Source organism: Raphanus sativus, chromosome 1, assembly GCF_000801105.2.
Source record: "Raphanus sativus cultivar WK10039 chromosome 1, ASM80110v3, whole genome shotgun sequence".
NCBI classification, from domain to species: Eukaryota; Viridiplantae; Streptophyta; class Magnoliopsida; order Brassicales; family Brassicaceae; genus Raphanus; species Raphanus sativus.
In genome coordinates, this window is record NC_079511.1 from 3,588,669 (window position 1) to 3,613,514 (window position 24,846).

General features: G+C 36.2%; 3 protein-coding genes, 1 long non-coding RNA gene, 1 other non-coding gene and 1 pseudogene across 11 annotated transcripts; 2 read left to right on the top strand and 4 right to left on the bottom strand.

Moving 5' to 3' along the window:
- Positions 1 to 1,746: 1,746 nt before the first annotated feature.
- On the top strand, positions 1,747 to 10,401 carry LOC108808337 (probable NOT transcription complex subunit VIP2). Of its 3 annotated transcripts, XM_057005450.1 has the most exons (15): positions 1,747 to 1,899; positions 7,416 to 7,530; positions 7,607 to 7,746; positions 7,843 to 7,894; positions 7,991 to 8,084; positions 8,121 to 8,167; positions 8,265 to 8,444; positions 8,551 to 8,652; positions 8,724 to 8,812; positions 8,917 to 9,066; positions 9,146 to 9,574; positions 9,659 to 9,711; positions 9,794 to 9,835; positions 9,919 to 10,057; positions 10,150 to 10,401. In XM_057005450.1, exons 1-15 carry the CDS (start codon positions 1,762 to 1,764, stop codon positions 10,219 to 10,221), a joined length of 1,842 nt encoding a protein of 613 aa, XP_056861430.1. In that variant the 5' UTR covers positions 1,747 to 1,761; the 3' UTR covers positions 10,222 to 10,401. The 3 variants fall into 3 exon arrangements, with proteins under 3 accessions (XP_056861430.1, XP_056861426.1, XP_018436004.2); XM_057005446.1 differs by having other exon boundaries at positions 7,991 to 8,167; XM_018580502.2 differs by lacking the exon at positions 1,747 to 1,899 and adding an exon at positions 7,206 to 7,334 and having other exon boundaries at positions 7,991 to 8,167.
- LOC130497877 (small nucleolar RNA snoR35) lies at positions 7,444 to 7,527 on the bottom strand. Its single transcript, XR_008936911.1, has one exon. It is a non-coding gene; the product is annotated as a small nucleolar RNA snoR35 (small nucleolar RNA).
- A 79-nt stretch (positions 10,402 to 10,480) lies between the features above and the next one.
- On the bottom strand, positions 10,481 to 12,621 carry LOC108808345 (ankyrin repeat-containing protein At5g02620). Of its 2 annotated transcripts, none has more exons than XM_018580520.2 (3): positions 12,489 to 12,621; positions 11,967 to 12,303; positions 10,481 to 11,882 (listed from the first exon to the last, which is right to left on the bottom strand). In XM_018580520.2, the coding sequence occupies exons 2-3, from the start codon at positions 12,292 to 12,294 to the stop codon at positions 10,594 to 10,596; spliced, it is 1,617 nt and encodes a 538-aa protein (XP_018436022.1). In that variant the 5' UTR covers positions 12,295 to 12,303; positions 12,489 to 12,621; the 3' UTR covers positions 10,481 to 10,593. The 2 variants fall into 2 exon arrangements, with proteins under 2 accessions (XP_018436022.1, XP_018436017.1); XM_018580515.2 differs by having other exon boundaries at positions 11,967 to 12,388; positions 12,489 to 12,604.
- LOC130509456 (3-ketoacyl-CoA synthase 3-like) lies at positions 12,489 to 16,822 on the bottom strand (annotated as a pseudogene).
- Positions 16,823 to 17,651: 829 nt separating this feature from the next.
- LOC130509460 (transcription factor ILR3-like) lies at positions 17,652 to 20,379 on the bottom strand. Of its 3 annotated transcripts, none has more exons than XR_008943470.1 (4): positions 20,110 to 20,352; positions 19,605 to 19,667; positions 19,325 to 19,439; positions 17,652 to 18,011 (listed from the first exon to the last, which is right to left on the bottom strand). XR_008943470.1 is itself a non-coding variant. In XM_057005465.1 (4 exons), exons 1-4 carry the CDS (start codon positions 20,238 to 20,240, stop codon positions 17,966 to 17,968), a joined length of 318 nt encoding a protein of 105 aa, XP_056861445.1. In that variant the 5' UTR covers positions 20,241 to 20,379; the 3' UTR covers positions 17,652 to 17,965. The 3 variants fall into 3 exon arrangements, 2 of the variants coding, with proteins under 2 accessions (XP_056861445.1, XP_056861449.1); XM_057005465.1 differs by having other exon boundaries at positions 19,362 to 19,439; positions 20,110 to 20,379; XM_057005469.1 differs by having other exon boundaries at positions 19,362 to 19,439; positions 19,605 to 19,662.
- A 108-nt stretch (positions 20,380 to 20,487) lies between these two features.
- On the top strand, positions 20,488 to 22,051 carry LOC108837755 (uncharacterized). 2 transcript variants are annotated; one of them, XR_001947394.2, is made up of 4 exons: positions 20,488 to 20,667; positions 20,834 to 21,017; positions 21,117 to 21,206; positions 21,658 to 22,051. It is a non-coding gene; the product is annotated as an uncharacterized LOC108837755 (long non-coding RNA). The 2 variants fall into 2 exon arrangements; XR_001947393.2 differs by having other exon boundaries at positions 20,488 to 21,017.
- The last annotated feature ends 2,795 nt before the right edge of the window (positions 22,052 to 24,846 follow it).

A 24,846-nucleotide genomic window follows, 5' to 3' on the forward strand; every position in this document is an offset into this window, starting at 1 on the left:
CACTAACAATAAAATTATATTTAAATTTATTTAAAATAATTATAAAATAAAAATTAATGGCTCTATTTAAAATAAATTTAATTTATATCTCCACAAAAATACAAAATTAATAGTTAGGCTGTTATATATATTATAAAAACAAAATAAAAACAAACTTAAAATAATTATGTTTTTAAAAGATTGTAAAATACATAAAATTATGTAGTTCAAATATTTTAACATAAAAACTAATAAGATGTTTTTAAATAAAACATAATTAAAATAAAATAAATCTAAATGATTGTAACAAAAATATTAACTGTTTATAATTTTATTAAAAAAATTTATATAAATTTATAATATAGTATATAAATTAAATAATTAAAATTAATTTATCTAATCAACTCCAATAACCTATGAAGATTTTTAATTTTTTGATGTTTATTCATGTGTTTTTTTATAATATAAATGTAGCTTCTATATAATAGATGTTTTCTAAAATTAATATTATTTTTAAAATAAAAATGAGTTAAATAGATAATGCTTGTCGTGAGAAAATACCAATAAATATAGCTATTTAGTGATCTGGAATACTTATTATTTTATCGCTTTAGTTTTTTTCTTATTAACTTTTATTATATTAATACCTAAATATATTTAAAAAAACAAAAAAAAAACAAAACCCACGTACACTGTTCAAAAACCAAGAAAATGTGGTTTTTGGCTTTTGTTTGAAGATAGGTAGTTACTTACAAAATCTAGTTTCCCTACATTTTAGGGAATCCATTTTCACAAAATCTTGATTGGAAAAAAATTGGTTTTTACAGAAACAAAAACCAAAATCTGTTTGAAAAACCATAAACAATCAACCTCTTAATTTTCCGATATCGTCTCCCCCTTTCGGATCCTTCTGGAGTTAAGTTCTTTCCTTCGTCTTCTGGGTCCATTGTAAATTGAGCAGGTCTTTGTTTCGTTTTTGCTGCATATCACAAATCTGAGTGCTTTCTTAGTTTTTTTTTTCCTTTGTTATAGAATCCTTAATCTGTTTGCTGGCAATGTTCTATCCACTTTCGTCTCAATGCACGAAAGGGTTCTGATTACTAGGGTTTGAAATGTGTGGCTGTAGATATGCATTCAATTTCTACTCTTTATAGTTCTCTGTGTGTGTGTTTTAAAGTTGAGTTTCTTTGATCTTTGCCTCACTATTTTCGTCCTTCGTTTTTCAGGTCAACGAAATTGTTACTGGAATATTATTTAAAATAAGTGTATAACTCGGCTTGTGCAGGAAAGTAATTTTTTCGAAAATTAAGAGAGATATAAAAGGAAGATTTTGAAAACTATGTTTATGGGTTTTGGATGGAGATATATATTTACGTACGTTTTTGATAATTTTTCTTTGTGTAATTTCATTAAGATAGAGTATATATCATGGGTACTGAAAAATCCGAACAAATTCGTCTTTAAAAGTTTATTAGTTAGTGGAAGGACAATTTCTGGGTACTACTAAGATAACTAGTTTTACTAAGACACAATGGTCTTACTGGTATTACAGATATTACTATGTTTACGAGTTATACTAGTATTACTAGGTTTACTATGTTTGTGGATTTGAAAGAATAAATATTAGAAAGAGAAGACCTTAGGGGATAAGAATGAATTATTTTCTTTAACAATAATAATTATTCCTTAATAATGATAATTATAATGATAATTCCATTTTGTTTCAGGAAAATGCAAAATCCGCATTGCACATTCATTTGTTTTGATTATGGGGGATATTATATGAAGGATGGGGGTGAAACAAAATGGATCTCCGGAGAAGGTGAAGGAGAAGATGAAATTCACACGATTGTGTTGAAGAAATCATTGGAGGAGGTGACACACTCTTTTTTGGTTGAGCGTCTTCTCAGAAAGCTAAAGGTAGATGAATCTAAGATGGAAGCGAGGATTAGTTACTTTCCAATGGTGCTGAATTCGAACAAGCCATCATATATCTGGAATGATGAAGACGTGTTTAGCTATCTACTGCAAGTAAATCATGAAAAGTGTAGAAGTATTCTACATGTGGAGTTAATATACAAAACGGATGAAGCAGTGCAACTTTCAAAAGATGACGATCAAAATGATGTCGGTCTTACCGATAGAGAAGCTACTGATAGAGAGGTTACTGATAGAGAGGCTACTGATAGAGACGCTACTGATAGAGAGACTACTGACAGAGAGGCTCATGATACAGAGGCTGGTGAAGAAGATGGTACTGATGGTGTGCTCACATTCTACAATGACGTTGAGATGCATGAGAATTTAACAGGAAGTGATGAGCATGTGTTTGGAGATACAGAAGTAAGACCATCAGTTGAAGTCAGACCTGTTGTCTATCAGACTCGGGATGATGGTATGGATTTGGTTCTAGGTCAAGAATTTAGATCTAAGGAGGAAGCACAAATTCATATTCAGACGGCTTCTCATCAGAATTGTTTTGAGTATGAGATAATTAAGACGGATAGAGAGAGATATGTGATAAAGTGCCGAGGTCGGAAAGACGGCTGCAAGTGGTTTGTGCGAGTTGCAAAGCTACAGAACTCAGATCGTTGGACGGTTAGAAGTTACATCAAGCAGCATACGTGTTCTGTTGTTACTACAAGAACACTGCCTAATAGAAGGAGAGGCTCCCCAGGCATCGTTGCAGCTATGTTGGCTCAAGATTATCCCGGTAGTTTTGACACACCTGTTCCCAATACTCTGATCGATTTGGTTCATCGCAGGGTTGGTGTGACTGTATCATACCCAACAGCATGGAGAGGAAGAAGACAAGCTGCTAATGAAGTGCGAGGAAGTCCAGAAGAGAGCTTTTCTTTATTACACAGTTACATGTACATGCTCGAGAAACAGAATCCTGACACAGTAACTCGTGTGGTAGTGGACGAGGCCAACAAATTTAAGTATCTGTTTTTTGCCTTGGGAGCTAGCATAGAGGGGTTTAGTGCGATGAGGAAAGTCCTCATTGTGGATGCAACACACCTCAAGAATGTTTATGGTGGAGTTCTACTTGTTGCGACTGCTCAGGATCCGGATCATCACACCTACCCAATTGCTTTCGGTGTTGCAGATGGTGAGAAAAATGATAGCTGGATGTGGTTTATGGAACAATTGAAATCAGTGATATCTGATATCCCGGGATTGGTGTTTCTTTCAGATAGAAACAAAAGCTTGATCAATGCAGTAGCTGCAGTGTTTCCTCAGACCGCTCATGGGTATTGTATATGGCATTTGTCTCAAAATGTCAAAGGCCACGTCCGCAACAACAGAGATACTTGTGCATTTAAGTTTATGGAGTGCGCACATGCATATACAGAGGCTGAGTTTTTAAATCTTTATCATGCTTTTCGCAGAAAGTATCCAAGTGCAGCTGAGTATCTTGACAAAAATGTTGAAGAGAGGAAATGGGCTAGGTGTTACTTTGAAGGAGATAGGTACAACGTTGACACCACCAATTCAGTGGAATCTTTTAATGGTGTAATTAAGGACGCAAGAAAGTTCACCTTGCTACCAATGTTTGATGTCATCATTGCGAAAATGGCTGAATGGTTTAACAAACATAGGAAGGAGGCAGCTGAAATACCACCCACAGTAAAGCTTGTGCCAATTGTGGAAGCGGAAATGTCCAAAAGATGTGTTGATGCAGGGTTTGTTAAGGTTGAAGAGTTAAACAGCTTCCATCTTGAGTACAGTGTGAAAGGTAGTGACGGAAAGGTTTATATCGTTGATATGGCTATGATGACTTGCAGCTGTGAACAATTTGATAAAGACAAATATCCATGTGTTCATGCTGCAGCGGCTGCCACATTCATGACTGATAAAGCGGGAAGGGAACTTCATCTTTCTGAGTATTGTAGTAAGTACTATTTGGTTGAGCTATGGGCTTTGGCTTATCACAGGACAATATATCCTGTTCCTCATATGAGTGATTGGGTTATACCAGAAGAGGTTAGAGCACTGAAAGTACTTCCTCCGGATTATGATGTCAAGAAAGGAAGACCGCAACAAACAAGGTTTCCGTCAGCTGGAGAATCTCGTGGAAGAGGAAAAAGAGGCAGAGGGAGCGCCAGAGGTAGAGGCAGAGCCAGAGGAGGAGATATGGCTGAGAATTTTGATTGTGGAAGTGGTTTGGGAGCGCAAGAAGTAGAGGCAGAGCCAGGTGTTGAATCAGCTGGAGAATCCCGTGGAAGAGGAAGAAGAGGCAGAGGAAGAGGCAGAGGCAGAGGCAGAGCCAGAGGCCGAGGTTTGGCAGCGTATTTTGAATGTGGAAGTGGTTCGGGTTCAGGTGTTGAATCTTGAAATTTGTTGATTTATTGGGACTACTAGAATTACTAGTTTTACTATGTGTAATTCGGACTACTAGGATTACTGGTTTTACTATGTGTAATTCAGACTACTAGAATTATTAGGACTACTATGTGTAATTTGAAAGACCTATATCATCAGATTCAGGAGGAAGTCTCCTCCACGCTTCATCCGCCTCTACTCTCCTCCTCTCAGCCTCTTGCTCAATATCATCATCCTCAGCCTCTTCCTCAAAATCTCCAGCAACCTTCTCACTGTTCTTCTTATCTCCATCATCCTCAGCTTCTTCCTCAGCTCCTTTCTCTCCTGTTTTCTCTGGTCTATCATAATTCATTGACCCTCCATAGTCAAAATCCATGTACTCACCATCTTTATTTCCCTTAGACTCAAGAGAAGTTAACCGCTTATCAATCTTCCTTACTTTTCTCTTCAGGTATCGCTGGGTCTTTTCCATTCCACTCAGCCTAGTGTCCATGGCCTCAAGTTTTGTATCCACTTGAACCTTGAATCCAGCAAACCCTATTGCTAAAGAGTTCAGAATCCCCTCTTCGAAGCCTTTCAAAGTGAACTCCAAATCAGCATTAGAAGATGATGCTTCAGCCACTTTCCCCTTGCCCTTCCTTCTCTCCTTTGAAAACTTTCGTGCTGCTATGTCCAACTCATACATTTCCTTCCACCATATTGTTTTTCCTTTCACATTTAACCAGTAGTTCCAAGTGTCACTTAGGCCGCCTTCTCTCTCGTATTCTTCTTCCACATCAATAATACGAGCCAACATAATTTCCTCGTCCACTGTTGGCAGCAACATACTGTCAATAACCTGAAACAAAAATTCAGATTACAACTCATAATAATACAACCATATATCTTCCACAAAAAAATAGAAATAAAAAAATACCTTTGTTTCACCAAGAGCAGCATAAATATCTTCCAACGGATAACCCGTCATGCTAGTCTTTTTGAACCGACTCTTGCACATCCTAGGACACTCTTCATGAAAGTCAGGTACTGGTACTCGAAATTCCTTTGCCAGACTTGGAATACACTCAAACGCCAATATCTATACAAAAAATGTCACACATTAGAATCATATATATGAGTTCGTATATAACAAAAAAATGATGATGCAAGATAACCTTTACCTCTAAAGGGATAATGAATCCAGGAAAGCTTGTTGTCGGATTAGGTTCCCCCTTCAAATGGTCCATCATGTGCTTAATCCCCTTAAGAGCATCCTCAAAAGTCAGACGTCCCCAAGGAAATGTTTGGCAAACATCCAATCTGTCCACAATCCTCAAAATGAACTGGTCCAAAGGTCCATTATCCTTCGCCTTTCCTCTGATAAGCCGACCAAGGAAGAACAAAACAGCCATCTTCAACCTATCACTACACGGCTTCATAACCACCAGCTTCTCCTTCACATCTTTTATAGTGATCCTCTCCCTATTCTTGAAGTAAGCATCAACAAACTTGTAGCTTCCCAGCTTTAAATATCTCGTCGGATATTCATGGCAATCTAAGCCAGAAATGAGAGCGTGCTCTCTCATGGAGTAACGGATGGGCACACCATTTACCCCAAACCATGCTATATCCTCCTCTTCAATACGAATGGTCCGCAAGAGTAGCATCCACATTCCCATCAGTTTCAGGTTCGGCTCTTGTGGCATGTGAAAGAAGTGATGAAACTGAGGGTGTTCGGTGAACCAATTCACCTCGGGCTTGAGCTTCTTGATGACGTTCACAGTCTTGGTCACAAAACACTTGGTCTGTATCTTGCAAATTTTCGTGAACTGAGAGTTGTCGAAGTACATCTCAAGAGGTTGCGTTGGTTGCCTTTCCTGAAATCACATATATTTTTATTAGTCAACAAACATTAACAACATTTCTTACATGATTAAAAAACCCATACCTGAGATGATGCAGACATTCCCTCACTTTCTGACCCATCTGAGACTGAGACCGAATGCACTGCCGGTTCTGGAACTGGGATTGGGTTTGAAACCTCTTCTACAATCGGGTTTCTAGCTCTCATAGATTGAGCAGTCTTGCTTTTGGTCGAACCCTTGCCATTAGCCTTCTTCGCCTTCTTTACCATCCTCTACAAACATATTCAAGTGCAATAACTCAGTTACATCTTCATCACATTCACAAAACTCACATAAAATTGGTAGAAAAGTAATTAAATTTAATCACAGAGTTCACAATGCAAACCAGATCAAACAACATAACAATCCCTCGATTCATACATAAATTTTCTCTATAATTTACAACAAAATCACCACCCATTTCAGTCACAATTCTCCCAATTCTCATTCAACCATTTTAGCTTCATATCTAAGATTTCACCAACATTTTCCTTAATTCATTATCCCTAAGCCGTTTTTCCCAGACCCTAATCAAATTTCATCTACAACATACAGTTTTCCCCCAATTTTTTTGACCTAGTTTTATTTCAAACATTATGGAGGAAAATCAAGACACTTACAGAGATGTAAGAAAGTTAGGAGAAGGGTGAAGAATGTCGAGGGAGGCTTGATTGAGGTTCGATTTTTGAAGGAAACCGATGACAAATCGACGAGAAGCGGATGGAGCTTGGATAGGGAAGAATCGCCCTTTTTGTCGTCGAGAACGAGAGGAGTTGGAGAAGAAAGGAGAGAGTGGAGTGTAATAAAAAACGGCGTCGTTTTCGCATTAGGTTATTATTCTGGGTTTCACCCGGTTATGTTTGGGTCTAGGTCGGATAGTCCATTTGGATCGCGGTTGGATCACGTAATAACTCTATTTTCTTAAGGGTATTTGGGTAGTTAACTCAGGTTTTTATTTAAATATACTTAAACAATAATTAATATTTTAATAGGAGGAGACTAAAGAATTTTTAAATAGTCACAAGGGCGTCTGAGAATAAACCCCCTGAAAATCTCTCTCTCAGTGTTGAGTTCACTGAAGGAGTGAAGAGTTCCTGCTTGGTTGATCATAATATACTTTATCTGCAAATGTCAAGCTTACTTAATGTATTACTACTGCCTCCTCATTATCTTCGTAGGGTGTGTACTCTTTTTCATTCCTCTGACTTAGTGTTTTTTAATTCTCAGTCATCAGTAAACGGATCGGGTTCGAGTTTATCCGAGGGTTCAGGGAGAACGTTTGCTTCTTCTTCTTTCTCTGGTCTCTCTGGGGCAGCTTCTCCACTTTTCCATCATGCTGCTGGTGGGTTTTAGATTTTTCCTGGGGTTGTCTCGGTCAGAGTAGTTCATATTTTGGTTGTTTTCTTTGTATTGTATAGGTTCTTCTGTTCAGGGCCTTCATAACATTCATGGAAGCTTTAATGTTTCCAACTCTGGTCTAAATGGTCTTGCTTCTGCTGGAGTCCAACAACCAAATGGAAGATTTGCATCCACCAATCTTCCGCTTGGCCTCTCTCAGGTGCTGTTATGCTTACGTGTTGTTTTTGCAGAAACGTTCCCTGTTTTTTTTTTGTTGGCTTTGCTTTAAAGTCAGCTTTTGAATTCTCATTTCCAGATATCTTACGGTAGCTCTCATGGACACTCAGGACTCACTAGTAGAGGAGGAGGTATAAATACTGTTGGAAACCCTTAATTCTGTGATTTCTATTCTTGGGATTCTTCATACCTCTCTGTCACCATCTGTGATTGCTTTACTGTGATAGGACTTGGAGTTTCTCCCATTTTGGGAAATATGGTTGGTGGAGGCTCAATGGGCAGGACTTTGAGCTCTGGCATAGGATTATCTATCCCGACTCTTGGTTCTCGTCTAAATTTGGCAGCAAACAACGCATCTGGAAATAATGGACAAAACCCAATGATGAGTGGGATCCTTCCACAAGGTACCTCATGATTTGTTTGTTTAAATCCACGATATGTGCTTTTGTATGTCTCTTAACACCTTTTGTGATATCTTTGATACTTCCCTTTTCTCTTCAGGATCTCCGCAGGCATTTTCTATGCTTGGAAACTCCTACCCTACATCTGGAGGACTTTCCCAAAATCATGTTCAAGCAATGAACGGTCTAAGCTCCAACGACATTTCTCCGTTCGATATTAATAATGATTTTCCTCAGCTCACTAGCCGTCCCAGTTCTGCCGGCGGTCAAGGACAATTGGGTAAGTAATAGCAGCTCACCTTTTGCTTCTCTCTTCTTGAGTTCTTTCTCCTCTATCTGTTTGAATAAATATAAAACAACACTGCCCCTTTTCTGTAAATTCTTAGGGGCTCGATTACAACAAGGCCTTGGTCTCAGCCCCATAGTTCAGCAAAACCAAGAGTTCAGTATTCAAAATGAAGATTTTCCGGCATTGCCTGGATACAAAGGTCCCCCTTTTTGTCTGCATCTTTCCCTTTTAAACATATATTCTTGACAAGATGAATCGGGTTTTAAACAGGTAGCAATGCGGATTATCCAATGGATTTGCATCATAAAGAACAACTCCATGAGAATTCAATTTTAATGATGCAATCTCAACAGTTATCTGTGAGTTTTAGATTGTCGATAAATGTCATTAGGTTTGATTTCCTTTTTCCATTGAAGGTTTCTCTCACAATGTTAGCGTTATCCTCTAATATGTCTACTTGCAGATGGGAAGGTCTGGTGGGTTTAACTTAGGTGGAGGATCATATACGTCACACCGTCCTCAACAACAACATGCTCAAGCTGTGAGTAGTAGTGGAGTCTCCTTTAATGTCTCTGACATCTTCTCATCCTCGCATCCGTCTTACCACTCTCAGGTCTGGAGATCGTTTGAGGTTTTCACTTAATCAAGCCAACGTTCTTGCTCTTTCTAAAGTATACTTCATTGGCCTTCAGACTGGTGGACCTCCTGGTCTTGGACTAAGATCTATGAACTCTGCAAATTCTATCACTGGGTTGGGTTATGACCAGCCCCTCCAGCAATATCAGCACCATCAGAACTCGTCCCAATACCGCTTGCAGCAGATGTCAGCTGTTGGCCAACCTTTTAGAGATTTAGGATTAAAACCAACAATGCAAGTGACAACACAGTCAAATCCTGATCGTTTTGGCTTGCTCGGTTTGCTTAATGTGATAAAGATGAGCGACCCTGACTTGACTTCTTTGGCACTTGGGATTGATCTGACGACACTTGGGTTAAATCTGAACTCAACAGAAAATCTTCATAAGACTTTCGCCTCGCCTTGGTCTAATGAACCCTCTAAAGGTGATCCTGAGTTTAGTGTACCGCAGTGTTACTACGCAAAAAATCCTCCACCTCAACATGTAAGTCACTCTACTCTCTCATATAATAATTTAAGTTTTCTTATCATTAGCTGTGTTAATCTTTTTGTCTTTTGGTGGTTGCAGCAAGGGCTCTTTGCAAAGTTATTGCTAGAAACATTGTTTTATGTATTCTATAGGTAATGTATCTTTGGAATTGTTTTACTTGTTGTTGAGAGGCTTTCACTTGTCAAAAGAACCATAACGATATTTCTCTTGCAGCATGCCGAAAGATGAGGCGCAGTTATACGCAACAAATGAACTGTATGCCCTTTCCATCATAATTGACTTTTAACTCAGAATATAGGTACAAGCTGCATAACTCTTTTTTTTTTTACGTTTGGCAGTTACCACAGAGGTTGGTTCTACCACAAAGAACACAAGTTGTGGTTCATTAGAATCGGGGAACCTCTCGTGAAAACAAATGCGTATGAAAGAGGATCATATCACTGTTTTGATCCAAGCTCATTTGAGATCGTTCAAAAGGTGAGTTACTACATCCAAGTTTCTGCTTCATCGGTTGTATTTTTTTCTTTTCATTTGGCCTCTGTAATAACACCCAAATCATCTCATTGCAGGAAAATTCTGTTCTTTATTACGAGATGCTGGAAAAGAGACCCTCACTATCTCAAACACTGAGTGTAATGTAAACACTATCCGTTATTCAGTATTTTATAATGTAAATTTCCTACCAAAAATCTATAGACCAATGGTTATAATGTAATTTTTCTAAATTTAGTTTTTTTTTTTGGGTTTACTTATCTCCTAGTAACATATGTAGCCGAAACTTCTTCAAGCTATATATTAAATTAATAGACATCTCTTCTCTATCAGAATCTGTGTTGCATTGAAGTTATACTCTTATATTTTCTGGTCTAATCCTTATTTTGATCTCTCTCGTTCTAAGCATTCTCAGGTAACTCTCAACACCAACTGTTACTCCCGGATCAACCGTGTTGGTAAAGGTACATCAAGTTCTTGCCATGTGTTTACATAAATGCAAAAACTGGACTGTGTTATCATCAGATTGCATACATTTTCTTACACTCGTTTTGGAGAACATCTGTATCCGTAAGCTGAGGAATCCCCCAAGATCCAGATTTACTGTTGACGGAGGATCTTCTTATGTTTCTCGCGTTAGCAGCTTCGATCTTGTGCTGTATAATCCAGTAGCACATGGTCCCTAACGTGGTGATCATGATCGTTGCACCGATGGCAGTCACCCAAATGGCTAGCCACTTCTCTTCTTCACCAACAACAACAAACGACAGAGCCAGAAAGGCAACAGAGATGAGCACACAGGCGAGCCACATGAGTTTGTTTATCACGGCCATCATCTGTTTCTTTGCCTTGCTCTCTATCACCACCACTGATGTCTGAACCACCACGACTGCTAAGGAGATGAAGAGCGCGATGGAATCAAAGATGAAGAATATTATGAACGGAGTCGTTGATGCTATATTCGCCTCTCCTAAGGAATGGCCATCTTGAATCTTACTTGTGTCTTCCACATACTGCCCCGGGACGGTGAAAATGGCTGCAAAGGCCACCGTAGCTATCAGAACGGCGACGACAGTGGTTGAGTTGATTGCATTGTTGAGACCTTCCGTGTGCATTTTGTTGAGCTGTTTAGCTATTCCTTGAACGCGTCTTCTGGTCTGTCGTGTATGCTCAAGCTGGTTGTGAACCTCATGTTTGATATCGCTTACTGTTTGTTTCAGCTCCCGAGCAGGGTTAGCCCCTGAGGGCTTAATGGTCTTGGCGCTGGGAACGCCGTGTTTCTGTAAGATAAGAGCCACCTCTGGATTCCCAACCTTCTCCGCCGTATCCAGCGCCGTCTCGCCTGTTCGGTTAACAGCTTTCGTGTCGGTTATGTTGTTGTCTAGCAGCAGCTTAACGATCTGTGATCTTCCTTTTCTAGCTGCGATGTGCAACGCCGTGTTCCCCTTTGTGTCTGCTATATTGATAGACGACCTATCCGCTTTGATAAGCTCCTCTACCACCTCGATGTTTGTTCCTTTAGCTGCCATGTGAAGCGCTGTTTGGCCCTTCTTGTCCATCCTGATTGCGATCGCTGGTTCTGATGCCAAGAGGGCTTTAACTACCTTCACGTGCCCGTTCCTTGATGCAGAGTGCAACGCTGTTTTACCGTTGCTCTTGGCGATTCCCGCCAGGCTGCTTCCAAGTTCCAGTAGGAAGTTCACCACTTCCGTGTGTCCTTGCGTCGCAGCCGTGTGCAGTGCTGTTGTGTTCAGCAGATCCACCGTCATCGCTAGCTCCGAGTGAGCCTCTGCTAAAACCTTCAACACATCTGTAAAAAGAAGTCCAAAAATGTTAATAATCCTTAAGACCTGTTCTTGTGGTGATTCTTAGAAAAGGTTTGTGTACACAGTACCGAGATCTCCTTGCTTGGCAGCAATGTGGAAAGCATCGAATCCGTTCCTCGCTTTGATCTCAACCAGGGGAAGATCATAGCGTTTGATCATCTCTTTTACAATCTCGACATCACCATACTCTGCAGCAACGTAGAGTGCGGTTTCTCCTGATTGGTTCTGTTTCCCCAACAGCTCATTCAGCTCATGCTCTCTGGTTCTTGTGAGAATCTCAACAACTTCGTCCTTGTTTCCACGTCTCACGGCTGAATGGAGCAGCGTGTCCTCACGTTTTCCGGTCAGCTGTTTCGCCATTTTCTTCTTTGGCACGGTGTCCTCTTCCCCTTCCATTTTTTTTCTCTGTTGATACAGCCAAGAAGCTCTAAGTGAAACCTTTCTTTTATGAAACAATCAATCAATCAATCACTTTCCACATAGATAAACACTGCATAAGAAAGGAAGTGAATGAGTACCCTCCAAACACTAGAGTTAGATCGAATCAAGAAGCAGCAAAAGAAAAAGTAATGATAAGACATTCATCATACCAAGCCTTGGATGGTCTTATTTAACTCTTCAGCCAGCTCTTGTGGATGATTCTTTGAATAGAAAATGGTGATGACAAAAGTTGGTGATGATAGTGTTAAGGTTTAAGAAGCATTAGCTATATCAAAGTAAAAGGAATTTTAAGATGTAAGAGAAGACAAGATTAGTAAAGGTTTATAAGATATGAAAATTGGGACATGAGAGGCACATGTAAAGCAAAGGAAAATCACTTTTGTAAGTGACTCGACTAACCAATAAAAGATAACGAATCTAATTACAAATAATTATTTGTGTAACTTTCTTGAAAGAGAGTGATCATGACACCCTTTTTGTACAGTTGTATATTATTTTTCAAGAAAACAACTTTTACTTATTTTAATTTGTTTGATTTTAAAAAGATACCAAGTAAAGTAGATTCTTTTCTTAGCTTTGATGTAAGTTCGTTTCTAGATAGAGTGTGGTTTGGCCATATAAACAAAAGATAACACGTTTTTTTTCTTCTTCTTTTTGTTAACAACACGTATTAAGCCGAGTTTAAATCGGATGGTCACAAACTTATAATACTTATAAATGTTTTGTTCAAAATAAAAACTAAACTATATGTGCTACTTGGTTTGCATCCGTCAATATTATTTTTTTTAAACTAATTGCATCCGTCAATATTGCAAATGCTTTCCACACGATTGCCTTTCAACATCCTGTGCCCTTAACTTTATGCATCTGTTAAATGTCTCTTCATTATTACTTTTTTTTTCTTTTTATAAAGATGGTGTATAGTTATCAGATACCAACCTAAATGAGCCTCTGAACAGTATGGCATTTTAACTTAGAAACAAACTCAAAAGTACGTATTAGAAACCGTAATTAACGGGGTGTGCTCACATCACAAATTCCATTGATATAGATTAACGAATCATTACTGTTTTTAATATGTATATCCTCATCTGAAACATATTTATATTAGTGTTTTAATATAACTCGTTCCATTCTTTAAGATTTTAGATTAATAGTATGTACCAAATCTTCATTGTTTTTTGCCAGAACCAAATTTTCATTATCCATACTATTTATAAACAAAACGGAGCAATCAATAGATAAAACTTATATATAGGTATCTTTCCCATCATTGTGAACTTATATATCAAAACGGTGATTATGCTTTACCTTTTGTCAAACACGAAAGAGATACACGAGGATGCATACTTTGCTTGGATTAACTTTAACAATTTGTAGTAATCTGCATTTTATAATGGGGGGGTAGTGATGAGTCACTTTGTCATGAATAACGAAGAATTAGGTGATATGAAAACATGTACGTCTAAGTGTGTAACACAATGAACTCACTTTAGAATTGTATATAAGACTTAACATAAGAATAAACTGAGGAGCAATGGTGATATTAATACACACATGCATCGAACTGCGTTTTTATAATCAAAACTACTCATAATAAAACTTCCTATGTTTTTCACCAATTCGTTCAGAAGCTCCAAGGCAGGAGTTTCTTTAATAATACTACAAAAACTAGCATTAAAATTTGAAACATGGAATACCAAGTCTCCGACCAGTATATATTCATATATTGGTATAGTGGAGTCTACCACAACCAGAAAATAATAAATTGAATCTGTGCAATAAATATAAATTCACAAAAAAATAAAAGACAGTTAAGTCTTAGATGAATGTGAGAACGGAATAGCTTCTTTAGGAATAAAATACCTGCAAGTAGGCACAATTAATTCCATTCCAACCACTTAAGTATGTCTGCCTTTATATTATTCGATCGTATACATAAGATCTTTCACTTCTCCAAAGTCTCTCTTATTTTTGTAGCCTACTCTTCTACTAACTCTGAAAACTTATATAATACATACATAGCGAAAATATAATATTGCAAATGTTGTTACAACCAATAGCATGCATGCTGAGCGATCTGTTCTACTGCTTTAAAGCCTTCAAGTGTGGTCTATTCTACAACGAATATAGAGGGCTGATATTTGAAGCGTTTTCAAGATTTTCTTTATATTTTGTGAATCTGGTTGAGAATATATGGGACCAGTATCGGGTGGTGAACACAAATGCGAATTGAACGTGTTCACACCAAACACTCTTTCTGAACCACTCCCCCCTCCCGGAAATTATATAGTTATACTTATTTCTCAATGCTCACACAAAATTATAGAATAGCCCTCGTGAATAAAACCGGTATTCATAATCATGAGGAGCATGCAGAATATCATTATTTTAAATATAAATTTCCCAATGATGTTTATGCAATATTTTACTTAGTTATCATTAAAATAAAAGATTTGAGCACAAATTGATTAATTAAAAGATATATGCCGTACAATTACAGAAAATATGAGGAAAAACACAGTACAAGAAGTTAAGTTAACATATAAAAAGACCTAGACAATAATGGTCATATTATAGCAACTAAAGTTTGAAGAAAACAACTACTAAAGTTGGAGAGAGTAGCATGCATGTGTAGCAGTAAGTGACAACTGATAAGAAGCTTTACTTAGTAATACAGAGAAGACAGAAGTTAAAAAGAAAAAATTAAACTAAAACGTGTTACATCATAAACTTATTAAAAAAGGTAACACTACAGTATGATGGCTTCTTGTTAAATTATTCACCAAAATGAATACATTAAATAGCTTATTACAGTGAAAAATTATGAAAACAAAAAAGAAAGGTATGAGGCAACTATACCACAGTTTCTTTGTAATTCATATTTTCTTTCCCATCAATTTTGAAGAAAAAAATGGTAACCAAACATAATTAAATAATTTTAAAAATAGAAAAGAAAAAGAGGAAGGAAAAAGATACTAGTCACCTTTGTTTTAGATTTACGGATTGAAATAATTGTATGTCTTTAAATCATCACAAGGAACACAGTGAGTGTCACATAGTTTCTTCACGTACGGAACTCGAACGTATCAGGATCTTCTTCTTCACGAATCCAACCATACTTCTCAAGAAAAGGATTCAACAACGACTTTGGTGGGTACTGATCAATGCAATGGTTCCACACATTCCCTAAACATTCTCCAACGTTAAGATCTCTCACAACTTCCCAAACGCAGCTATTACACTTGAAACCAGCTCCAAAGCTTATCATGAACACTCTATCTCCTCTCTTCAGCCTCTTCTTCGCTTCCATGTACCCCAAAACATACCACAAGCTACTCGCCGACGTGTTCCCAAACCGGTGTAGCGTCATCCTCGCCGGTTAAAGATCGTACTCGGTTAAGTCTAGGCTGTAACCTATTGTGTCGATAACCGCTTTGCCTCCCGTGTGAATACAGAAATGGTCAATGCCGGTTTTGAAATTAATCCCCGCCTTTGGAGCTGCTTGAGCCACGTTCGTTGAGCCTTTGCTAGGGTTTCTACGAAGCTTCTTGAGGAGAAGAGATAACATAAACCTAAAGAGCTCCGTCACGGGAAGAATCTTGGGCGTAATGACTTTGAGGTTGTCTACGAAAGCACGAGTGGCTGCTTTGGGAAGAGTCTTGTCTAAGTGGATGCCGACACGGCCTAGCTCGTCTTCTTTTTGAATACACGCGTTGAATGAATCTTCTCTGGCTCCATGGTGCGTTCTCACCAAACATTTCAGCTTAAACATGGCTTTACCACTTAGACAACGCTTGTTGGTCAAGAGAACCGCGCAGCCACCGGACCGGAACAAACAGTTTGCAAGGATCATAGACCGGTTGTTTCCAGTGTACCAGTTAGGACTAAGTGACTCGGACGTTACAACAAGAGCAAGCTTGTTCTTGTACGTTTTGAAAATGTTTTTGACAATGTCTACGGAGATAACACTCGCGCTACATCCCATCGCCGTCAAGTTGAAAACCTTTACGTCTTCTCTCATTTTGTAATGGTTAATGATTCTTGCGGATAGCGAAGGTGTTGAGTTGAGCATAGAGACGTTGACCACGAGGACGTCTATATCCTTAGGTTTGAGTTTGTTTCTCTCGAGGAGTTTCTCGATCGTGTCAATGTAAAACTCTTCCATCTCCAAGAGGGCGTCTTTTATAGTAGGATACTCTTCGCGTCCTTCAAAGTAGAGACGCGGTGCGTAGGTTTGCTCTCCGATTCCAGAACTAACGATGGCTCTGAGGAGGAACTTGTACTCGTCGAGTCTAAGGTGTTTGTTTCGACGGATGATCTCACCGCTGATTTGAGTACTCACCATACGATCATCTGAAGGTTTGTGGCATTGATAGTCCAAGATGTAGCAGTTTTGATCTCTCTTGGAGTCTATAAGTGTCCAGATCTTGAAGATTAGGTAAGAAATGAGAAGAGAAGAGAGGATACAGAGAATATCCATTTTTAGAAAAAAAAACTTTGGGTTAAAGAAGAAGTAGTGTATTTAAAATTGCATGAGGAGGTAGCCAAGATTGGTGTGGGGATATATAAGAGAGGACAATGAAACAGGAAAAGACAGGTCTCGTTTATTGACAACTCATGCTGTCCAAAAGACTGAAGAGTCAATACCATTGGTGTGGGGTTCAGTTTAATTTGAAAAGTTTACTGACAAGCACAGACTGGTGGTGAGAAAATTGATAACAATAAGTTGGCATTGATGTGGATGTACAAAGTGGACGAGAGGACTTCACATGTTCTGTCTATTTAATCATTTTATTAAAATTTCATACGTACAGTCTAGTATATATTCAACAAATATGCCAATCCTCACGCTGGCCATAATTGACTTACATGGTTACACAACAGATCCAAAAGAACTCTGATTACTTACATACGATGTGGTATTGTTAACTAAGGGGGAATGGTCCATTTTGCGAGTTACACTCGTACGTGACCGTGTCTTGCAGTACGAACAATGAAATCATGTGAATCGTAAAATCACTTGTTTAGTCAAACACAACTTCTGGACTAATATAAGACTTTAGTTTTGGTTGCCAATTGTCACAAAAAAAAAAGTTTTGGTTGCCAATAGTCGGAGAAGCAAAAGTTAGAAGTACAGTGTTAATTTATTGTTGAAATGTTGAACAATGTCATGATGGTACATTGATATAGATGTATTATACACAAATCGAGTGGAAATATTTTGTCTGACTTTTCAAGCCATTCATATCTATACTATCTATGACAAAATTTTATTACAAAGTAACTTCCATAATAAGAAACCCCTCATATATCTGATTACACGTAATTTCATTTCACTTGATACCAGTCTGAAAGTATAGAAAATTTTACAAAATATTCACATAAATGCCACAATATATTTATTTTATATTTTATTGGTTTATATAAAATTTTTGAGGTTGTAGATGAAAGAGCAATAAATAGACTTGGGTGAGCTGTGAGTATATATGAAGAAGGTTTAAGGAAATCATGAACTTTTGGGATACAAGTGAGAGTGTTGTGATCACAAGCTTAATTATTATCTCAACCTCCAACAACTTAATTACGTCGACTTTCCCTTTATTACAAAGCCATCATCCAACGCTTACTCACACCATTTGCGTGTGCATATACGTCCTTTCCTTATATAACTGATATATAAACCAATTCACATTCAAAACCATCTCCTCTTTTAGTTATAATGCAACTATGTAAGGAAGGTTATTGTAATATGGGAAAAGTTTAGAAGCCAGTTTCAAAAAAAAAATATGGGAAAAGTTTGACTCACTCAACAAACAATCTAGCAACCAATGGTAGTTGTACCTTAATCTTCTAAATCTTTTGTAGTAGACACATTACGCTGTCAATAACGATCACGCGTTTACTTTTGTGATAGCATTAAGAGTAGTCTAGCTAGACGTTATTACTAATAATGGTGAATTTAATGTTTGCCGTTGTTTTTAGTTTGTTGGTCGTTTCATTATCATTTAGATACTTACGTTTATTTTTTATTAAGTTTATAAAACTTGCAATTCGATTTTTATTAAGAAAATGGACAGAATTTAAATAATTGATCTATGTTTGAAATTTAAAGTATAAAATTTTCTTGCCGGAAATAATCTTGTTATTTTTGGGAACTATTCCTTTATATTTGAAAGCCTATTTTGTATAAGAATCCATGCTAGACTAAAAATGGTATAAAGTATACAAAACATAACCAACTTTGCATTAGATATTATTCAAGTTCCACCGGGAATAATACTCACAGAAACATCACAACTAAATCTTGTTCTAATGGGAGGAATTAGATCGACAGTGAGACAATGTTTTAATTAATGCAGGCAAACCATGGACAAGGAAGACTTACAAACTAGGGTTCTCTAAAGATATCACGTTATCTTTATTACTCTTGACTTGAATCCTTTTTTTATAAATGACATATCTGACCAGATCTGTATCTGAGAAATGTATGGCTATAGCAGATACATCGAAACAGACTGGTATATACCTCCTATGTTTGCATACGAAATATTAAAATATAAACTAATCTCTGAAGACTTATTCAACTAAGAGCATCTCCAATGGTGTTACCACCATTGGAGTCCTTAGGATTATTAAACTAATTTTTTTTTATTTAGAATAGTTAAGGATTCTAATCAAGATAGAATGTCCAATGGTGTTCTCTAATTTTGAATCCTTAGGAATAAAAAAAAGAACAATATAATCAAATGTGTATGGATAGAACTCATAGGAGATGTATGGAAGATAATCATATAAAACCAACGATTCCCAGTAAGCATCATCACCTTATCAACTGAAAATTAACTAATCGGATTGAATAAAAGCCTACTGATTCCGTAGATGATCAACCGAACAGAACAAATCTCCGGTAAAAATCTGGACTTTAAGGATCATCTACAGAACCTAGAAAGAGTATGCAAAATCCAGAACAGAGCATCATAACCTTATCTATAAGATGTACACAAAACTCAAAAGATTACTTGACATTCAGCCTGTCTCGGCACTGCTTCTCTCTACATGCTTTTGAGCTAATGGCAGAGGATGATTCACATCTTGCCCTGAGAAAAGTAACGATCAAGATTAGTTTTTTTTTTCTGATACCTTATCAACCAAAAACTATTTCAAGAAAGCCAATAAAATTGCAGAAGTTGTTAGAGTTACATGGTTCAGTCAGTCTTTTGAATAAAGGTGCGACATATGGAGTTTAGAAGAAAAAAGCTTACCTCTTTTTGGAGCCATGTTCCTTGCTGGCTTCTGAATTTCCAGCCGAACCATCAACTCCTGCGCTGAAACCAACAAGAACCAAACAGTTCTTAATACAATGCAAAAAAATTCAAGGGACATACCATAAATCGTCTCAGAGCGGAAGCTCAAGAACTTACAAATAGACTCACTTTATTTTAAGAAAAAACATTGACATGATAAGGTCAAACTAGCAACTCATAGAAAGGCACTATCCACAAAAAGAATCTAATTCCCAACCTAACAAAGTGATAGAGATCAATCGATTTCCGAATCAAAAAGACATGTCAGGCATCCAATTTGACTTTGAGATAAAACAAACACAAGAACCTGAAGACTTTAATCAAAATTGAACATTCGCATGCAATTAGTAACGAGAAGAAGTTGTTCAACCAGTCACCCACGAACATGACTATATTGATTCCTCTCAAATTCAATCAAACAGATCGTAACCCTAATTGAATTCAATTAGAAAGAAGAAGAAACCTGGAATTGGAAGAAACGGCAAGAGGTTGTTGGTGAAGGGGCCAAGAGAAACCAGGACCTTGGATGGTGAAGCTTTCATAGTCGGCATCGATCAGGTCTCCGTCAATGGCGTGAAGCATAACGAAATTCATCTGAGAATTCTCTCCACCCAATGCCAAGCCGCCACGTGTATAAGGACTTGATCCTTAAAATCCTTATCTAAGGATTAATCCTTAGGTAAGTGAGTGTTTATATCTAAACTATTAAGACTGAAGTACAAATAAAATTTGACCCTGAATTTTCCTTAATAATTACAATTCTATGCCACTGGGTTTAACCCGTCGTTTAACACATTTCTAACCCATTAATTTGCTTTTAATAAATTTGCTTTTAAAAATCGTAATCGACAAAACTGTTGCTTAGATTGGTACGAACTGAAATCCAATTTCATCAAGACTTCTACAGTTTCCTTCAATCAAGGAGAAATTATGGAACCCGGGTTTTTTCGCGAGTTGATCCGATAGCCATGTTGTGTTCTTTCTTAAGATCCAAGGATCAGTTCCCTTTGGGCGAACTCAGGTTTAATTTTTTTTGTTTCATTGCCTCGATCTCACAACAGGTTCTATATACGATAAATCTGTGTTATGCGTTACTCCGTTATTCCTATTTTTCCTGATAATTTACAATCTAATACCTTTGAGTTAATAAGTATTGATTAACCACAAAATTAACCCCATATAAACAGAGATTTCACCGGCGTCTTCTTCTTCCATTGACGTTGGCAAAACCTAGATCCTTCTTCGCCGTGAAATCCTGATATGACCATCCAATTAAAAGCCGGTCCTTCCTGGTCTTAGAATCAGTCTCGCCGAGACACATCGCCTCCTCATCACCACAATCATGACCGCTTCTAAATACGTTGAAGATTTGTACGTCTCAAAGAAAAGCTTCCATCCTTCCTAAGAAAGTCTCATTTTTTTCAATTTATGATTCATTTTCTAATTACTGTTTCTTTATATGTCTCTCAGGAAATTCATAGCAAAAGTAGGTGGATTAAAGACAGAGGATTTGAGATGTTTCTGTTCTCGATGGGATTCAAGTTGCATGTTTAAATCAAGGTGACTACTGTTGTTCTTATGCTGAAGTAACAAGCTTTAAGTAGAAGCACAAAAGTTTGATGTGGTTTAGGAATAAAAAGAAGATAACGAGCTGAGTGAGTTCTTCAAAGAAATTGACTATCTTTAAAAGTTTAAGAAATCACAGCATTTTTTTGCAGCTTATTGGATACAATTCTATCTTTCTGAAGTATGTATCTGCTAAGAGTGCTACCGAAATTAGTTTTACTGAATTAAGAGAAGCTAAACTCTATGAATCTCTTTTTTTACATGATTCCCATAGCTGTTGTATTCCTACCCTTTATCGTCGAGAAAAACAGTTGTTGGCATTACAATTGACACTTTTTCTGTGAGAAAATTTGTCCTACTTAAGTTCATTTCTATCATCAAAAGTCATTGTGAACATGACCATCTCTTACAAGATAAAACTGAATTGTGAATTTCTCTTTGACAGGTGCAGTAGCAATGGTGGTTTTGATTCTAATTTTCAAGAATCCTGTCTAAGTGATTGGATGTTAGGTTACTTGATCACGTTATGTAGAGTTATCCTCTACTGCAAAGACAAAAAAACAAAGCAAATGAAAAAAACCTTCGTTTTTATCTGTTAGGTCCCTCAGGTAAAACACAAGGCAATTTTATTTTGCTGTGAACAAAAACCATTAGACGTGGAAAGCAATCGTCTAGAAGACTTCTTAAATAAGTGTTTCAAATAAATGATTATATCTTTCTTTCTTTTTTTTGTAAACAAAATATCTTTCTTTTGTTTACTGATTTCTACATCAGAACAATGTTATATAAAAATAGGGAACATATCGTGTATAAAATAGACGTCAATAGACTTTTTACTATTTTTTAAGTATAAAATAGGTTTTGTAATTCCGAATAGTGACCAAGAAAAATGAAAGTCAAGAAAGTTTGAATTAGTGAACATGTTTTAAAACTTTTAAATGAACCCATTTCAGAGTGAATAATCAGTTACTCAAAGTGGCATTTACATTTAGCAATTAAATTCTCAAATAGATTGTTTAAATAAGTGTCTTCGATTAAAAACAACAAAAATATAAATAATTAAAATTTAACTATAATTTATTAAATTTTTTTCTAATACCAAACAAGATATACGAAGTGGTGAGTATAAAATATAACTATTCAAATTATTCATTGAAAATACTCATGAAATTTATTAAAATAATTAATGCAATCCACTAAAAATGTTCAGTTTTCTTATTTTTGAAGAATAGCATCGTTGAAGTCAAAACTGATTCGTTTTGCTTGGGTTAGGTGTTCAATCATATTCTATGGCCTGTCTATAATTTTTCCATGCGAAAAATAACTAAATGTATTTGGAAAAGAAAAACATTACCTGAAAGTGTATAGTTCTGTAAAACTGAACACTTTTCTTTTGTTATTCAAGCTGATTAATTCCAGCTAATGTTTTTCTTCTTTTAGATCATCTTAATGTTATGTTAGAGCGTTAGAAATATGTACATAAAGAAGGTCCAGATAAACAGTTTTTTTTATTGGTGGCATTTTAGAATGAGATATATCATAAGGATAAAAAAAGCCACCAATCATGTTTGAAAACAAAAATTTCAAAATATTATAAAACGCTAATTAAGTTGAAAAGGATGAAAAGAAATGTAAGAAAACCAATTCAACATACTTACATACAATGTTGGATAGTTGAGTTCCACTTGGGTTTTCATCAACTGCGCCATATTAAATCTTTACAAGGAATAAAAAAGGCTTCAACAGCCCCATCGAATCATCTTTTTCATATCAAGTTTCATATGAACACACATTCATCAAGCTCATAGTTATTAGAAAATTTTACAAATATATGAATAAAAATTCCTTTTAATACACTCATCAAGCCATAGTTATCAGTAAAAATTTGGAAGTAAATTTAGAAGTGGCGGTTAAAGTTAAAGACAAAAACGTCGATACATTAGAGAGAGAAACTCTAACGCATCATCCGACATCAAAATTTTGTTTCTAACTAATAGGAGGTGATGAAAGAAACTATACAAGATGAGACTGTAAAAGTAATCTTTAGCACCTATAAAAACTGAAAATAACACCCGTGCGGGCGCACGGGTCAACATCTAGTTGTTATTATATTGTAAATCCCTAGGTTTAAGAGCTAAGGATTTCTCTACAGCCTCTGTTGCGGGTGCTCTAACTGCTCCTCTTTATTTCCCAACCACAATTTTATTTGTTTTATAATTTAACTATATTGTTGTGGGCGAATGATTGAAATTTATTTGTCGGTCAACTATCATCATTTTATATATTTCAAATTAGAATACTAAATATTTTTACCTATATTACTAAACCAGCATTTGCTCTACGGTTGTGACAACTTCTATCCAACTGGAATAAAAAGCGTTAGTGTAGCTTACAAAATGGTAGACATCACAGAATCAAAGTATTAGCCTTTACTGTATTCATACAACACATGCGTTATCATTTGTTGCAAGGCCGGCCCAGATACTTGAACGCCTAAATCAAATTTAAATTTGTGACCCGGATGTTATGTTTTTCCGCTTTTGTTTTTTTTATTCTCAATATTAATGATTTTTAATAGAGATCTGCGCTTTAAAGGACGAAATTATCTATTTAATAAAATGTAATATACAAAATCAATATGTTTTAACATTTCTATTTTAGTATATTTAAAATTATATAAATATATCATTTTGTATTTATATTAATATGAAATTATATAATATATTACTTAATTTTCTTTCAATTATTTCAACCCGTTTTGTTATAAAATTTTAATAAAATCTCTGTAACCTTTTGATTAATTGTGTGTTATATATTTTATATAAATAAAATAATTCATTAATTTAATTGATTTCATATTATAGGAGATTATTTTTAGTATCTAAACCTGTTGAAAATAACTATACATATTTTCAATTTTTCATTATTTATCTGAGTGTTTTAATCAATTATTTGATTTACAAAATAATTTTTAAAAATATTAATTAAAATCTGATGTTTTATATTATTTGGCCACAAGATTATGTATTGTGTTGTGTGGAAACATATATAGCACTATAATATTGTTTTCTATAATTATAACTATCCTTATTAAAGATATAATGTTTTTATCAGTCACTAATGATATTTAATGCAATATAATGTATGACTAAATGTTTGGTCCAAATTAATGTTCTATTATAACATTACAAGATTTTTTTTAAATGTAATAAATAAATATAATTACAGCTGATAATTGTTATAATATTTATTTATTCCAAATTGAAATCTAACATTGATATTTCATGGGCTTGAGGCCCAAACTCAGATCATGTTTGTCAACAATTTGAATATATTTGCTACACTATATGGACACGGATCCTCTCAGACCAACATATAAGTCGGATATATAACCATTGAGGTCTTCAGGTGTAAATCTGACAATATCCGATGACCCGATCGGATACTTCTTATAGAAACCCGTATACCCGGCAATGAGCTTACTCGCTATAGAGGCTTTGATTTCGTCTCTCAATTTCGGGTCGGGTACGACCCAATTCTTATGCTTCTTGTAAGCCTCTTCAAACGCCTTGTTGAACCGCCTCAGAGCCTCCTCCGCCTCCGCAGCCGCCGTCGAAACCCCCGGGAGCGACGT